The sequence below is a fragment of the Equus quagga genome, chromosome 5 (assembly GCF_021613505.1).
Source record: "Equus quagga isolate Etosha38 chromosome 5, UCLA_HA_Equagga_1.0, whole genome shotgun sequence".
Classification (NCBI taxonomy): Eukaryota; Metazoa; Chordata; class Mammalia; order Perissodactyla; family Equidae; genus Equus; species Equus quagga.
The window spans coordinates 116,622,049-116,638,576 of record NC_060271.1 but is presented as its reverse complement, the minus strand read 5'-3'; the positions used below and the strand labels follow the sequence as shown (position 1 = coordinate 116,638,576).

The 16,528-nt window shown below is 39.8% G+C and overlaps 2 protein-coding genes across 4 annotated transcripts in view; one reads left to right on the top strand and one right to left on the bottom strand.

The window, feature by feature from the left end:
* The first annotated feature begins 1,681 nt into the window (after positions 1 to 1,681).
* Positions 1,682 to 10,463, top strand: MRPL33 (mitochondrial ribosomal protein L33). The gene is made up of 5 exons (XM_046661847.1): positions 1,682 to 1,707; positions 1,887 to 2,356; positions 2,981 to 2,999; positions 4,723 to 4,829; positions 10,163 to 10,463. The coding sequence occupies exons 1-5, from the start codon at positions 1,682 to 1,684 to the stop codon at positions 10,210 to 10,212; spliced, it is 672 nt and encodes a 223-aa protein (XP_046517803.1). The 3' UTR covers positions 10,213 to 10,463.
* A 127-nt stretch (positions 10,464 to 10,590) lies between these two features.
* The window catches only part of RBKS (ribokinase), an 89,125-nt gene continuing 83,187 nt past the window's right edge, over positions 10,591 to 16,528 (bottom strand). For 2 of the 3 annotated variants that reach the window (XM_046660584.1, XM_046660587.1), the window contains one exon: positions 12,080 to 12,296. In XM_046660584.1, the coding sequence (XP_046516540.1) occupies positions 12,123 to 12,296 (174 nt within the window). In that variant the 3' untranslated portion in view covers positions 12,080 to 12,122. Of the gene's footprint in view, positions 10,715 to 12,079; positions 12,297 to 16,528 lie in introns of those variants that run through there. The other variant, XM_046660586.1, reaches the window with a different exon arrangement.

Genomic DNA, 16,528 nt, shown 5'->3' with positions numbered 1-16,528 from the left:
ATATTTTTTTTTTATTCAATATATATCAATATACACAGATAGCAGAATGTTAACATTTGTTGACTTAGGCATATTGTTTGTTAATTATACTATTCTTTCAACTTTTTGTCTATCTTTGAAATGCTTCTTTATGGAAAACTGGGGAGAAAATACTGTACAGACTCTGGCTCACCCCTGGCATCTGGGTCTTTTAAAAGACCACTGGTGACTGGTGCACCCTCAGGGATGAGAACCACTGACCCAGTGTCCACATTCAGCATGAAACTGAGGTCTGAAGAGTTGAAATGACTTTCCAAGGGGCAGATCAAACACTAGAATTCATGTTCTTTGGCTTCCAGTCCTGTGTTCTTTTCTTATAAATCCTCTAAAGGGATTTCCTAGATAAGAAACCTTACCCTCTTGAACACCAGAAGCTCTTGTTTGCCAGCAGCTGAACTGCATAAGGTAAGGAAGGATTTGGGCAGCTAGAGGGTGCCCAGTTGTTGGAGTCAGGTTATTGGAATCATAAATTATTAGAGGGTTCTCAAAAAATTAAAAATAGAAATACCATATGACCCAGCCATCCCACTACTGGGTATCTATCCAGAGAACTTGAAATCAGCAATTCAAAGAGACCCAGGCACCCCTATGTTCACTGCAGTATTATTCACAGTAGCCAAGACGTGGAAGCAACCTAAGTGCCCATCGACTGATGACTGGATAAAGAAGATAGAGTATGTATATACAATATGATACTACTCAGCCGTAAAAAAGGATAAAATCATCCCATTCACAGCAACATGGATGGACCTTGAGGGTATTATGTTAAGTGAAATAAGCCAGACAGAGAAAGACGAACTCTGTATGACTCCACTCATAGGTGGAAGATAAACACATGGACAAAGAGAACAGATTAGTGATTACCAGGGAAAGGGGGGTGGCGGGTGGGCACAAAGGGTGAAGTGGTGCACCTATACTATGACTGACAACAATAACGTACAACTGAAATTTCACAAGGTTGTAAACTATCATAACCTCAATAAAAAAAATCATTAGAGGCGGAAAAAACCATTAAAGTTAACAAAGGCAAGGACGGTCCTAATTTAAAAAATTGGGTTGTATTGCATTGGAGAGCTAAATTTTCTCTTTTAAATAATTTTGTTACTTTCAATTAGGTTAATCCTTAAGATTGAATCTTATTTCACACATTTGTAAGATTTAATATACAAATAAAACCACAGGTTAGAAAAAAAATCCAAAAGTCCTGATTATTAGTTGGGAAACGAGGTTACTGAAGAAGTCCCTGGTGTTGAAGGGGCCCAGGTTCCTTGCAGAGACATCAAGAATTTAAGACGGCAAAGTGATAGGTCCCAGTGTCTAGTGGGAAGCGCAGGAGTCTTTGCAATCAGACAAGATCTGGTTTCAAATTCCGACTCTGCCATTTACTAGTTTTGTCACATAAAGCAAGTTATGTGAGCGCTCCCAATCTAAGTCATTCGGCCAATATTGCCAGACTGTGCTAGGTGCTTAGATACAGCAGTTAAGATGCACAGGGTCCTGCCCTACTAGATCCAACACAGGATTAAGGAACAGGGATATTCAGGCGGGGTTCTTAACTCTGAAGGACCTGAGAGTAGATCTTAACCAGGTGGAGATGGAGTAGTGTCGGGGGAAGCAAAATTAGGCAACATTTGAAGGAAACATGCGGCAGCCTGATAGCCTAGAGAGGTATGTATGAGGAATACATACAGTTCCTGCGGCTTTAATGTAGGTGGTTGCGATTATTTAGTGAAACAAGTATGAAAGGGACCTAATTGTGACCCAGAAGTAGGAGTCAGGGCCTGGGGCGCGAACCCTCAGTACTAACAAAGTCCATCTCCGAAACGGAAGGAGACTCCAACCTCCAGCGCCACGAAAGCAAAACACCCAGCGCGTGAAGAACACAGGAGAGAGGCGGGCTCAAGAGCCGAGGTTGATACAGGGGCCGCAGGGCGGGGGCGTGGCTGCAGGCGACTCCCGGATGTCCTCTTCCGGAACAGGTCTGTGCCCCGGAAGCAGTTGTTAGTTGAGGGATTTTGGTCTTTCTACGGAGACTGTGGGGGTCCCGTCGCCATGTTCCTGTCAGCTGTCTCCTGTAAGTGGGGCTGGAGGCCCCGGCAGCAGGGCGTACGGCGAGGGCGGGAGGCCGCGATAGGCAGGCCCCGGGACCGTGTGGGGCGGGGTGTGCGCGCTGGCCGGGAAGCTGCGGCCTCTTCACGCCTTCAGGACTACAGCGTCCGGCATGCCCCGCGGCCCTCCTGTGCGGGACGAGTGGGTCCTGGGGGTCTGCGGTGCTGGTTCTGGATTCAGTTGCGGTTCGCAGGGACTGTGGAGTCAGGTTAGCAGGAGTGGGGCGCTTTCCCCTGCCCTCCCTAGGGATGTATTAGCAGACTCACCGCACATCCGAACTGGGAAAAACCTCAGAATTTCTAGTCCACTCGTTTCGAACTCCAAAGATGCGGCGGCTTCCGAGGGGCAGTGATTTACCCTAGGTCCTATAGCTGGGCTGGGAAGGAAGTTCTCTCGCCCCCAAGACCTGCTTTTCCTCGCACTAGGCTGACTTCCCGGTTAGATGTAACTTCCCTTCTCCACCTGAGGTGATGGTTGTTGCAGTTTGCATAGGTTAACTTGTCAAACAAGAGGCTTGTTGCAATGCAAATATTTACACCTTAGAAGAGAGACAAAAGGAGCCGATCTTACTTTAGAAGGATTTAAAGGGTAACCAGTCCAACTGAAAAGAGGTTATGCAAAGCATTGCACCCAGAATTGTGTTGGTCTGATTGGATCTTTTTATCTTCCTTCTATAAAATCCTAAGGGGATCCCTAATAGCTAGGGAGTAGTTGGCATACTTAATGACTTAAATGTTTTTGGTTATTACTGATATTTTTATGAACTTTGCATGAGAAAGATAATAAATTGATATTTTTCTTTTCTTTTCCAACCTTTCCTCTCTACAAAAAGTTGCCAAGAGCAAGTCAAAGTAAGTAAAGGTTTTTCTTTTTTAAACTTTGCTTGTCAGATTCGTTAGTTCAGCCCCTGCCAATACATCCTTATATTAAACTAAGCGTTTGGCGTTGATTTTCCAAAAATTGGTTTGAGGATTACTTACTTGATGAATTATTTTGGCTCTATGAACTCTTTGAAAAAAGATTTTTCCTCCTGCTCTACTGACCTACTTAAGTGAATATTCAAATAATTTACTTAAAGGAGCTCTTGTTGTCTGGTTCCTAAACAAAGCATTAGAGTCCCTGTGCTTTCTTTGGACTACCACCATATTTCTGTTTCCTCAAATTGAGGACCATGGGCCATTTGTCTTGAGCCTGCTACTGGAATCTAGCAGAACAAGTGTGATTTGATTAAACTATAGAGCCTGTTTTAATGAGTTTTGTAATCCTTAGCATCCATGTTATAAGCATTCAAAAATAGCAAAAGATAAAGATTTCATGCTATACCATAGAGACTATAAATACTAAACCAGTATCTCATAGTAAATTTTGTAGACAATAACTGAAGTAAGATTTTCTGTGTTAAAAATAGGAAAATTCTAAAGCAGCCTTTGGTTGAAACCCCAGATACATCACAAATCCGTAAAACTAGGTTTTTTGGATTAAAGTTAATGAAAAATATGTATGTTAGTGTTTTTCCCCAATATGTTGTGATTCACATAGCTTTTCCCACAATTCATTTATGTTAGGATTTCCCACCCCCAGGTTCTGTAGCAGTCTCCTATGGCTTTGGTTTCTTTAGAAGAACTCCCTGTCTGTCATGTTCTTTGTATCCTGACGCTTATCATATACATCTTGCCTTACAGACCTTGGGTACACAACTCACCTTCTATACCATACTGTTAGTTCCACCAGGACACAGGTGCAGCTGTTTAGAGCTTTGCATTTCCATAGTGCTTTCCACAGAGTAAGCATTTAATAGGTATTTGTTAAATCTTTTTGAATGAATGACTAATTATTGTCTGTCATAATTAATCAGCAAATATTGTATGCCTCTTATGTATGAGACAGTGTGCTGAACATTGAAAGGGATGCAAAGATGTGTGATATATCTTAGATGCTTCAGATTCTTTTTGGAATTGGAAGAGAAATAAACTAGCATGGTCTACAAAGGGAGATGAGACACATGAAAAAGTAACAGGCAGTACAAGGTATTAAAATGTCCATGAAGCAAAAATGAACTTTATGCTTTTGATGACTATAACTTAAAGAGAATATGAAGGTGAACAAGGTTTTGCACATTAGCATTGTTAAAGTTCCAATCCCTTTATTTTATCCTTTCCAGATTTTACTCTTACTGTTTGTCCCTGGAAGATAGGGCTCTTCTGAGTCAGCCATCTTTATGATTTCCTGACTGGCCACCTAGGGTTACCAGTACTTTTGTATTTTTCCCGCTCCTGACTTCTCCTTCTGAGAGGTGGGTGTCTAAGTTTAGTCCCACAATGTGGTTTTCTTGTTCTTGCCACTTTGGTTAGGTCATTACCAGAGTACTCTGTGTAATGGAACAGACCTTGGGCATCAAACCCTTTGAAATTGTGGTTTATGGCAAACATAGGCTGTCTTAGAACTGAATCTTTTCAAGCCCAAGTGATATCCCACGACTAATACTGCTGCATAGGATTCTCAGAATGTGCCATCCCCCCATCACTGATTTTAGTCTGTTTCTTCAGCTTGTAATGGCCTACTTTTTAATTTTAGAACGATTCTGGTGAAAATGGTGAGCCAAGCTGGGACAGGTTTCTCCTTCAACACTAAGAGAAGCCGACTGCGGGAGAAACTGACTCTGTTGCATTATGATCCAGTTGGTAAGATTCAGAGAAGTTACTCCACAATAAATTCAGATGCTTTCAAGGCCTGTTGCCCTTTCCAGACTGATGCTGAACATGTCTGGCAGTTTTGTGGCCCCTTTGACACTGCAGCATTCATTCAGCGAGTATGTATTGAGTGTTTGTTAAGGTGCAGTTACTGTCCCAGGTGCTGGGATACACCAGGACACAAGACAGACTCAGTCCCTCCACTCTTGGCACTTACAGTCTGGTTTGGAAGGGGGAGAAAGGAAAAATGACAGATTATGCTAAGTGCTATGAGAGAAACAAATAGGATGCTGAGATGTAGGATGAAGTTGGGGGAGGTGGATCCCACCTTATCCTATCCTTTAGATAGAAAAGATCGAGAAAGCCTCTCTGTAGGAGATAGTTAACCAATGCTCTGAAGATGAGAAACCAGCTACATAAAGAGAAGAAGTGATACTGTTCTGGAAACAGAAGAGTATCCTGAGGAAGGGATGCTCTCCTGGGACCGTTTGTCCAACAGTGGGAGTAATTAGGCCTAGATGTGAGTTAAAGGAGTATGGTGTCTGTGTAGTAGTGCTGGAGGCTAGGCATTGGATTGTCCATTTTGTACCATCTGCTAAAATGCCGCAATAAGTAGTATCTGCAAATGGTCTCAGTAGATAGAAGTAGTTGTCCAAAAGAGACAGGTGTTCCCAAGGCCAGATTGCCTGCTCACAAACAAGAGAGTCAGCACCTGATTGCCATTGGTGGGAGCTCATCCTGTTTTTGGATTTCATGAGCAGATTTATGCAAAATAAACTAGGAAACAAATTATTTTAAAACTCCAAGCCATTCATTTTATTTTTGTGCCCTTGCTTCTAAACAGTCCCTTTATAGTTGCTTCTTAATAAGTTCTGTACTGGAGCTTCTGGGTTGGTGAACATGTGGCGATTTGGGGAGGGTGGCCTGGAAGCTCCACGCCCCTTCCCCATACCTTGCCCTATGCATCACTTCCATCTGGCTATTCCCGAGTTACTGTCTCTAGGTAGATAGTGTCAAAATTGAATTCAATTGTAAGACACCCAGTTGGTGTGCAGAACTGGATTTGGTACCAGAATCTTATTTTCCAAAATTAATCCAATATATAATGAAAGACAGGCACTTAACCTCATAATCAGCTGTTTCATTAATTAAGAACAAGAACTGAGACTCTCGCTTCTGGCCAAGATGGAGTAATAGGGACTGAATTTACCTTCCCACCTGAAACAACAGCAACGAAAGGACAATATAGGCAACAAAAGACAGTGATTCCTGAGAGAAAGGAAACAAAACTAGTGCTTGTGAATAACCAGACAAAATGGAAAGTTCTGTCTTCTTTGCCTACCTACACAAGTCTTCATGTCTTCAGATGCCATGAATCCATCATAACACAAGCACCTGTACTCTCCAGGAGGTCTGAACCCTATCTTATAGGTGAGGAATCTGATGCCAAGGATTTTAATCAAGGACACATCATAGCTAAAATATGTGACAAAACAAAGGTTTGAACTCAGGACTGTGTGATTCCAAAGTTTGGGTCATGAACCAGTCTAAGTGGGGACCTGTTACTGAGCGATTTCACAGGAGGCTGAAGCTTCCTTACTGGTACATGACCTCTGGTTGGGCATTAGTGCGTGAATCCTGGCTGACAGCTACATTCGTAGCTGCCGTCAGAATTTGTAGAGAAGGTCTTAAATCACCATTCATTGTGCTGCATTCATCGGTGTCCAAGAAAAATAAAAATATCACCTTCCAAAAAAAAAAACAAGGCTGTACCAGCGTGAGAAGGCATTTAAAAAAGGCTCTAAGAAGCATAGTTGTCAGCTTAAAATTGTGTGAGTTCCATTTTTTAACGGAAATAAAGTTCCCTGCTGTTTTAATGGTGTTAAAATTCCTGGTCATTCTTTATCATAATAAAAATGGAATTCTAGGTTTGTACCTGATGATTAGGAGTCTGAATTTCACAATGATACCTCATATGGTGGAAAAATCACTAGAGTGATAAGGTATGTGTCTAGTCTCTGGGTTGCTATAACAAAATACCACAGACTGGGTGGTTTATAAACAACATAGATTTATTTCTCAGAGATCTGGGGCTTGGGAAGTCCATAATCAAGGTGCCAGCATAGTTGCTTTCTGCTGAGGGCCCTCTTCCTGGCTCATAGCTAACGCCTTCCTGCAGATCCTCACATGTTGGAAGGGCAAGCAAGTTCTGTTTTATAAGAGCATTACTCCCATTCATGAAGGCCCCACTCTCATGACCAAAGCACTTCCCAAAGCCCCACTGCCTAATGCCTCCATCTTTGAGGGTCAGGATTTCAACATGAATTTGGGGGGACACAAACTTTCAGACCGTACCAATATGATAGTGGATTGGTGTGGTGTTTTTCTCCCTCTGATTTCTTTGTATCGGCTGGTGAAAACTCCAAGTGATGAACTTTACAATAAAGTAATTGTTTTTCTAGCATTTTAGCTCCTTTGGAGTTTATTTTTAGGAACTTGTACAACATGGATAAATGTCGATTGAATAACTTTCTATGATGATTTGGGATTTTCATCCTTAGTATGGAGACATTAGGAACTTATTATTTGTCAGATTAAGTTTTGAGATTGGGAAAGGATACAACCATGAACAGTTCTGATCGTAAGTTGAAAGTGGGAGAAATAGTCATATATAAATTTCAAACACATGATTAGAACTTTTCTGATAAGGAATGTTCTGAGCCTTGACAGCACAACTTTGTCTTTTCTGAAGAAGAGAATGTTCTGGGACAGCAGACTGCTTGGCTTTCTGCCCACCTGCTGAATGCCCTGCAGGCTTGCGTGATGATGTTTGCCTCGGGGCCTGCTCCATTGCCCAGGGTTCCGAAAGGTTTGGCAGTTCTCCCAGTATATCTCACTGCACTGACTAAATGGTTAGTTTAAGGGTAATGTTTTGTTAGTCTGCTTTATGAAGGAAATCAGGTAAGGAAATGGGAAAATTCCCAATTATTTGAGCATTTCATAGTATAATCTATGGCTAGAATCAACCGCTGTCCTTTCAAACTCCTTTTCCTCATATAAAACTAGATGCTAATTTCCAAGGAGGAAAGATTCAAGGCCGAGGCATAAACTTATTCAACTTTGTTAAATATGTGAAGATTTTTCATAAAGAAAATGAAAACTTGTCAGTTTTAATTCCTTGGATGACTAAACAAGACAATATAGACTTAATTGAAGCAGAATAGATTCAGGTTAGATGTAGGGAAAGAACTTGACAGATTCATTCTTCTATGAATTAAGCAGCAAATATTTTGACAGAAAATTAATTTGTTTATGATTGTGGATAGCAGTGTGTCATCTCAACTCAACTGACACATATTGAGTGTTCACTGTGTATCTGGCAACAACCCTGGGAGGGAGGAGTTATCCCTCTCATAGGAAAGGAAACTGAAGGTAGCGTATTTTGAGAAATTAGCCAGGGACTCAGAGCAGATAAATGGTAGAGCCAAGGTTTGAACCCAGTGTTTCTGACTCCAAGCGCCCTATTCTTTCTATTACATGGAGCCAAATTAGTCTTCCTAATTTTTCTTTTTCAATCAGGACCTTCCCCTATGGTCAGCCTAACATTCAAGGCCATGGAACCCCACTATCATGCCTACCTCCTTGCACCATTCCTCTACACCAGATGCCCATTCCGGTTTTAGTTCATCCAAATGCCGCTCCTCCTTAGGGGCCAAATTTTACCCTCTTTGAGGTGTTCCCTCACCATTCCTGTCCACTTTGATCTTTAGGTTCCTATGGGGCTCACCAGATATTCATGCATGTCCCTCATGAAATACTGATGGATTAAGTCAGACTGTTCTGACAATTTTGTAAACTCCACATTGCCTAACAGTTCTGTGGACTTAAACATTCTTTGAATTAAGAGAATTCATGCAGTGAATGAATCAGAATTTTCATGAATAAAGCCTTACTTTGCTAATCTTAGTGACTCCTGTTCAGGATCATTTAAATAGTCTCCCGATTGGTTGTTAGTGACACAAGTTCTCGTTTACCCATTTTTTTAGTGCCATGTAGAAAAATATAGGGGAAATATTTCTTGCAATGAGTAACATTGATGGGAAGCCGTTTTGATTCTTCACTAGCATTTTCTAATGCTTTGTAGTTCTCCTTGGACTTTGAAGGCGCATCAGTCCTACTTATATTTAGTCCTGGATGATTTGAAGTATATTAAAAAATCATGTGCAATGTAATGTATATTTTATTTTTATTCATATTATAGATAAAATTCTTTTGACTGATTAATGGTTCTTAAATCCAGTTGCCCATCAGCATCATCTGGAGGTTTTTAAAAATGTAGACTTCCAGTCCCACTCTCGATCTGCTGAACTAGAATTAGGGTGGGGTGGAGGTGAGAAGTCGGAATGGATTTAAGTAAGTTCCCTAGCTAATTCTTAATCATAGACAGTTTGGCAATCTTGTATACACAATGTCTATATTGATTGTAGAAGAAGAAAAAAAAACATAGCCAAAATCTCTTTATATGATAGGGATAAGTGAGAGGTTGTTATGTCATAGTCCTTTGAGTACCTGGATCTTCCTGGGTGCATTGTTTGTTTTTTTGGCAAAGAAGTAGGTAGTGTGTGTATGTGAGAGAGAGAGAGAGATGTTGGAAGTTAGGGAGTGCTGTAAGGCGTTATAGGAACTATGAAAACCTTAGGGCCCAGCAGTTAGTCTCCAATCTTTCATCCAGGCAGTTAGCACTTTTGTTTTGGTTTTGTTTTATAACTATACTCTGTTACATTTACAATAATGAGATTTTGGTTATAATAGTCATTCTATTACCAAACTAGAAAATGCATATTTGGTTATGTTAAACCTTCTCTGGAAAGTGCAGGGTTTAATGTGTACTTACTCTTTCAGCCAGGCTGCCTTTTCCTCTGTGGTCTGCTCAGTTCTTACTGCTCTTTTTCTAGAGTCCAGCTCCCAGTGTGTCCTTGCTTACCTCCTAACAGAGTGGACATTAACTGGGTGAAGACAGTTTTCCATTTTTTGCTCCTAATTTTCTTTTTGAATTTGAATATTTCACATTGGTTGAAATATGACCTTGTGGGTACCAAGGGTGCCATTGATTGGCTGGTGGACCCTTCCTTGTTTTCCTTCTCATTTTCTCTGGCCTCTGGGATTGAAGAACTGAGTTTGCAAATCAGCTCCATCCTCATGTCAAAGGAATAGTAGAATAAGAGAAGGAAGGGACAGGGCTCATGGTCTCATGTATTTTTTTTAAAAAAATGGTGATGATACTTTTTAGTTTTCTGCTACAACCCATTTTTCTCCTCCTACAGTGAGAAAAAAAGTCCTCTTTGTGGAACAGAAAAAGATACGCTCCCTCTAAACAATGGATTGAAAATGAATTTGATTTATAAATGAGAAGACTGAGGGCGGGACACTGATTCAAAATTCTGCAGCGCGTAATAAAAGAAGAGGAAATGGCACGGAATCACTGCCTCCTGTGATTTGAAAGCCATTGTGAAGGAAAACAATGCAGTGAAAGAAAGTTCTTCATATTAGGACATATATCATTGCATCACATTTATTTATCTTTCTGGATATTTTTATAGCCCTTAATAAAAAAATATTAAAATAGCCTGTGCCATTGTCTCTTAGTGATGTTTTCCCCCACTATTTGAAATTGGAAAAACAAGTACATTACTAAAAAATAACCATTGTTTCATATAAAAGAAGTTTTTCCATAATGAGACTTGTGCAAGAGTTTCCAGTTTGCTCCTCCTTGTTCTTCATAGAAAAGGGAGAGTCACACTCCAGAGTGATCTTGAAAAAACTTCCGTGTAGTAACAGAGATGGCAAGGGTCAACAGGGAAAAGAAGGGAGCCAGCCTTAAAACACAAAAGAAAACATGAGCACATTTTGTTTCTTGCTTATATAATTAGGAAACATGCTATTGGTCCATCTTCTCAAACTCAGGTCACCAAAGCAGTATTTAGGATTTTCTAGGAATGCTTTGGACTCCACTGTCTCCTAGATTTTTTTATTTTAAGTAAGAGGAGCTATAGTGTATTTCCATAGAGCCCTGGCTAGGGCTTCTAGGGCATGGTGTTAACACATAGCTAACTAGCTTGGAAATTCCACTGATAATCCCTAATGTTCTGGTAAGGACTCCTGCCCTACCCAGATCTATACACTTTCTCACTCAAGCTGTTTCCCACAAATCTTCAAAATTGCTGAGTTTTCTCATCAAATTTCTGCCTGAAGTTAAGAAGGATCAGCTCATATTTTGAGCTCTGTTTGTTCAGGTCCTAACTCATTTAAAGTATTTAAATAGGAGAATGATAGAGTGCCCACGATGGCCACAAGCGTTAAGAAACCAATGCTGTTCCAAAATAACAGGTGTTCCCTCCCCGTGGCTCAATCTGTGTCTCCGGAGGAAATGCAAGAGCAGCTCTCTGGAAATGGAATTAGATGTCGATAGCTGTTGAGTCTTAGAGGCTTATGGCTTTATAGTCAGTCAGCCGTTTTCTGGCATCTTTTGTTGAAGCTCTGGTTCAAAGCAATAATAGGTGAGATCTTGCCTAGTTTTAGGTTGAAACTGTACATAACGGTCTTGGGTTACAGGAAGAATCCTTCACCTGATCCTAGCTAAGCCTGGTGTAAGGGGTCTGTGACATGCATGAACTATCTTTGAGAAAAAAAAAATTAACATCTAGCTTAACAAATAACTTGTCTATTCAGCACATGGGTTGAATGTGGCCCACAGGTGGTGTGTACATTAAAAAAAATCACTTGCTGATACTTAAACACTGAAAAATTTCAATAAATATCCAAACTTCTGGCTTCTCTTGCAAAACCAGCTTTGATAACACTCAGCTAAAGCTGAATATCAGCTGCCTCTCTTAGAAACTGCTTGAGCGGTCCAGTTCATGTGTTCTCTCCCCTTATTTAGCAGTCTCTGCTCTCACTCTAGACACTTGTCCACAACCCCTGCTCTGTGGTGTACACAGAGAATTAATAATCTGTTGGCAGTAGAATTTGCTGGTTTGTAAACTGTGGTAATGTTTGTACAGATCCTGGTCGGGGAATCCTTAATTCTGGTTGGCTCTTGCAAATGCATGAAAAGCAAAGAAGTCATCATTGTAAATAAATGAAAGCTTGAGGATGACTTAGTAAATGAACGTAATATTTGCAAAGAAAGGAGAAGAGGACATTTTATAGTAAGATGCTAGCTAAGAGTGGCCACCCCCAAGTACATTTTATTTGCAGGTATATTTATTTTAGGGTTAATAGCAATCAGAACAGATGAAGTGGCAGGTCTTTTTTGTATGGATAAGATGACTGTGTCCCTGCAGCCTGGACGCTGACCGCTGCGATGAAATTGGATCTCTTGAGCATTTCTTCCAAGGACAGATTTGGGTAGTAAGCCAGGTAGAAGGCCAAAGCTCCCACAAAACTGTCACCAGCACCCTATAATTAAAAGCACAGGTGTGGAGATAAGCATGTAGTCTTCTGTTGCCCAAACTGTATTTTTAAAATATTTAAACACACTTTATATTTTAGGATAGTTTTAGATCTACAGAAAAGGTAAAAGGATAGTACAGAGAGTTTCCATGTACTCCACACCTAGTTTTGTTAACATCTCACATTACTGTGGTCATTTGTCACAACTAATGAAATAATACCGATATATTATTAACTGGGACGCCATACTTTATTTGGATTTCACTAGTTTTGCTTAATGTCCTTTTCTTTCCCAGGATCTCATCCAGGATGCCATATTATATTTAGTTGCCATGTCTCCTTGGACTCCTGCAGGCCCTGACAGTTTCTTAAGACATTTTTTATTTTTGATGACCTTGATGGTTTTGAGGAGGACTGGTCAGGTATTTTGTACAATGTACCTCAATTGGGATATGTTTGTTTTCCTCATGGTTAGACTGTGATTATGGTTTTTGGGAGGAAGACCACAGAGGCAAAGTGTCATTCTCTTACTCATTATCTCAAAGGTACACATTACCAACATGACTTATCACTGATGATGTTAATGTCAGTCACTTGGCTAAGGTAGTCTTTGCCAGGTGTCTCCACTGTAAAGTTACTTTCATCCCTCTTTTCACACTGTATTCGTTGGAAGCAAGTCACTAAGTGTAGTCCACAATTAAGGAGTTCCTACATAAATTATTTGGAATTCTTCTCTGTGGGAGATTTGTCTCTCACCTTGCCCCCATTTATTTATTCAATTACTTATTTATATCAGTATGAACTCAGGGATATTTATTTTATTCTTTGGGCTATAATCCAATACTACATTATTTATTTTCTTGCTCAAATTGTTCCAGCTTTGGCCATTGGGAGCTCTTTCTTTTGGCTCCTGTGTCCCTTTGACATACTCCCATCATTTTGGTTTTTGAGTGCTTTCTGAATTTTGAGATGCTCCAGGCTAATTTTATATATTCTCTGCCATAGCCCTAGAATGAGCCATTTCTCCATTAAAAATGGATGCAGGGGGCTGGCCCCATGGCCGAGTGGTTAAGTTCGGGTGCTCTGCTTTGGTGGCCAAGGGTTTCGCGGGTTTGGATCCTAGGCACGGACCTAGCACTGCTCATGAAGCCAAGCTGAGGTGGTGTCCCACATAGCAGAACTAGAAGGTCCTAGAATATACATCTATGTGCTGGGAGCTTTGGGGAGAAGAAGAAAAAAAGATTGGCAACAGATGTTAGCTCAGGGCCAATCTTTAAAATAAATAAATAAAAATGCATGCAGAAAGTGGTGAGAGCCATTCAGATGTTATTTTTAAACTAAATATAAGGACAAAACAGGTTTCTTTCCGTTTTCTCCGAAGCTCCAAAGGTCCGAGTTGGTGAAGGCCATATAGGAACCCTTGGAAATGGAGAACACCAAAGAAAGTCTGTTGATCTCTGCCTTCAGGCAGAGCAATACCTAGTAATGTGTTCATCTAACAAATGTATTTAAAATAATTTAAATATGGTTACACAATTTTACCTAAAAATCATTCTGGTATTTAGCAAGTTTCAGGGTTATTTTCCAGTTTTTCCCAGTTTGCTGGTTCCTTAGACCCAAGAGCCTTCCTAACAAATCTTGAGGTGATACTTCAGCCTTTATAAAGAGCCTTAGCATGCAAGATTTTTTCAGTTGCAATTAAAACATTTAATGAGCTATGTGCCCAGCACAGTGCTGGGCACAAGAAAAGGAATAAAATCTATTGTGTTGTAAACTATTATAATCTCAATAAAAAGTAAAAAAAGAAAAATCTATTGTGGATTAAATGCTAAATAATGTGGCAGAGTTTATAAATGCTGTTGGATTTTAAGAAAGGGTTTGAAGAAAGCTTCCCTGAAAAGGGAGTCCTTACAGAATGAGACAGATTTATAGAGAGAAGGAAGGCCTCAAAGAACAAAGACACAGGAAGAGGAAGGAACAGAGTGAGCTCATGGGACAGTGAATGGCTTTAAGGAGAATGACATTTCCCCTTGTTTACACAGATAAAGCCGTCAATATTACCCCCACCCCCTCCAGGAGTCATAGTAACGCAGGTGTGAATTCAACACTTTCCTTCCTCCCATAAATGTTTTCCAAGTGCCTAAAATGTGTCAGGCACTATGCTAGGTGCTTTGCAATTGTTTATCAGTCTTTCCTGACGTAAACAATGGAGAAAGAGACAGACGGGGTTCCTGCTTTCCCTCATAGCAAGGCAACAAGAGAAAGGTCTGAAACCAGAGAAATTATGAACTGGGTGGAGGGTGTATTATGAAAACATGGAAAATGCCACGAGATATGAAGAGTTATGGCAACCTCTAAGATTCCAAGTCTTGATTCCTACTTACATCATATACAAAATTAAATTCCATGTAGATTTAAGGCTTGAATGTAAAAAATAAAACAGTAACATAGTAAGATGAAAATTTAGATGAATATTTGTATAACCCCAACCAGGGAAACCACAAGCAAGTCACTAGACCCAAAAGCCATAATGAAAAAGGAAAAGATTTTAATTTTATAAAAATTAAAAAAATTATATGTACAAAGACACTGTATATAAAGCCAAATGAAAAAGCACAGATTTGGTGAAAATTCTTGCAATACATATGACATATTCCTAATAGTCAGAGAATACCCTCAAATTGCTAAGAAAAAGGCAAATCCAGGATAAAAATGGACAACAGATATGGGTCTGTAGTTTCAGAAAAGGAAATGTAAATGGTCAATAAACAATAAACATATGAAAAGATGCTCAATTTTAGCAAATAAAATGCAAATTAAAATAATATTAGGAATGTGGCAGTATTTGTTAAAATAAAAGATGAGTATGTCCTTTGATTCAGCAATCCTACCTCTGGAAATCTCGTACAGAAGTAAAAGCTCCTATAATACAGGGATACATATATGTACAAAGATGCCTACTGCTGTCTTGTTTTCAAAGGCAAAACACTGGAAACTGATTGTCTAGGAAATGGGAGAATGGACGAATAAAATTTGGTACATTCTTATCATGGAAAAGTATGCAGCTATTAATAAGAAAAGGTTAGAAATATATGCACATATCTGAAGAAATGCCAATTATGTAAGCCAAAAAAGGACATTTCAGCATCACGATCCCATTTGGGGGGAAAAAACAGAAGAGAGAAAAAAGAAAAACACCTATGTATACCAGTATGTGTATGTGGTTTTTTTCCCTAAGAATACAGAGAAAAATGAGGAAGGATATGTATCAAATTGTTAATATTTGGACTTATTATTTGCAAGGAATGGGGATGATTTTTTTTCTTTATGTACTTTTACATTATTATTTAAGCTGATTGTTATAAGCTTATAATATTTTTCCAAAAAAATTTAACAGAATAAAAATATTTCATGAATAGGTAAGCCATGCTTCTGTGCCTGCCTTACCTTTTTCTTTTCTCCTCCCCAAAGCCCCAGTACATAGTTGTATATTCTAGTTGTGGGTCTTTCTAGTTCTTCTATGTGAGCTGCCACCACAGCATGGCTACTGACAGATGAGTGGTGTGATTCTGCACCCAGGAACTGAACCTGGGCCACTGAAGTGGAGCACACTGAACTTTAACCACTAGGCCATCAGGGCTGGCTTGCCTCCCTCACCTTTAACTTGCAGCCTGACCAGAGCAAAGACACAGGGCTGAAAGTAAACCTTCTTGCATCACTGACAGACATCAGTTTTATATACTCCTGTTGGCTAGTGGGGTATTTGGCTGCAGACAAGATCTTTAAGAAAGTTTAAAAGGCATACTCATATCTGAAAAGACTCTATTGAAATCATTTACACTGCTTCCCATTATAGCCAAAGCCACAGAAACACAGTGCCTGGTAGAACTGTGTGTGTTGGAAGCATTATTTAGGCAACAATGATTTCACAACTTGATTTCCCTTCATTCTTAGTACTACAACACACTGTGTTGATAGAGACAGCAAAGGTTAGTCTTTCCTGTATTAAAAATAGCGAGTTTCCCCACAAAGAAAACTAAACCAGATGGCTTCATTGGAAAATTCTAGCAAATGTTTAAATAAGAAATAATATTAATTCTACTCAAAGTCTTCCAGAAAATAGAAGAGTCAAGGGAACACCTATAAATCACTTAATAGGGCCAGCATTACTGTGATACCAAAACTAGAGAATGACATTACAAGAAAAAAAAAACCCAGATCAATATCCCTCATGAACG

Coding starts and splice junctions, on each gene's coding strand:
- MRPL33 (XM_046661847.1), top strand. CDS start 1,682: ATGCGGCAGCCTGATAGCCTAGAGAG. Junction 1,708..1,886: donor CAGCCTGATAGCCTAGAGAG/GTATGTATGAGG, acceptor TCCAACCTCCAG/CGCCACGAAAGCAAAACACC. Junction 4,830..10,162: donor GTTGCATTATGATCCAGTTG/GTAAGATTCAGA, acceptor CTCCTCCTACAG/TGAGAAAAAAAGTCCTCTTT.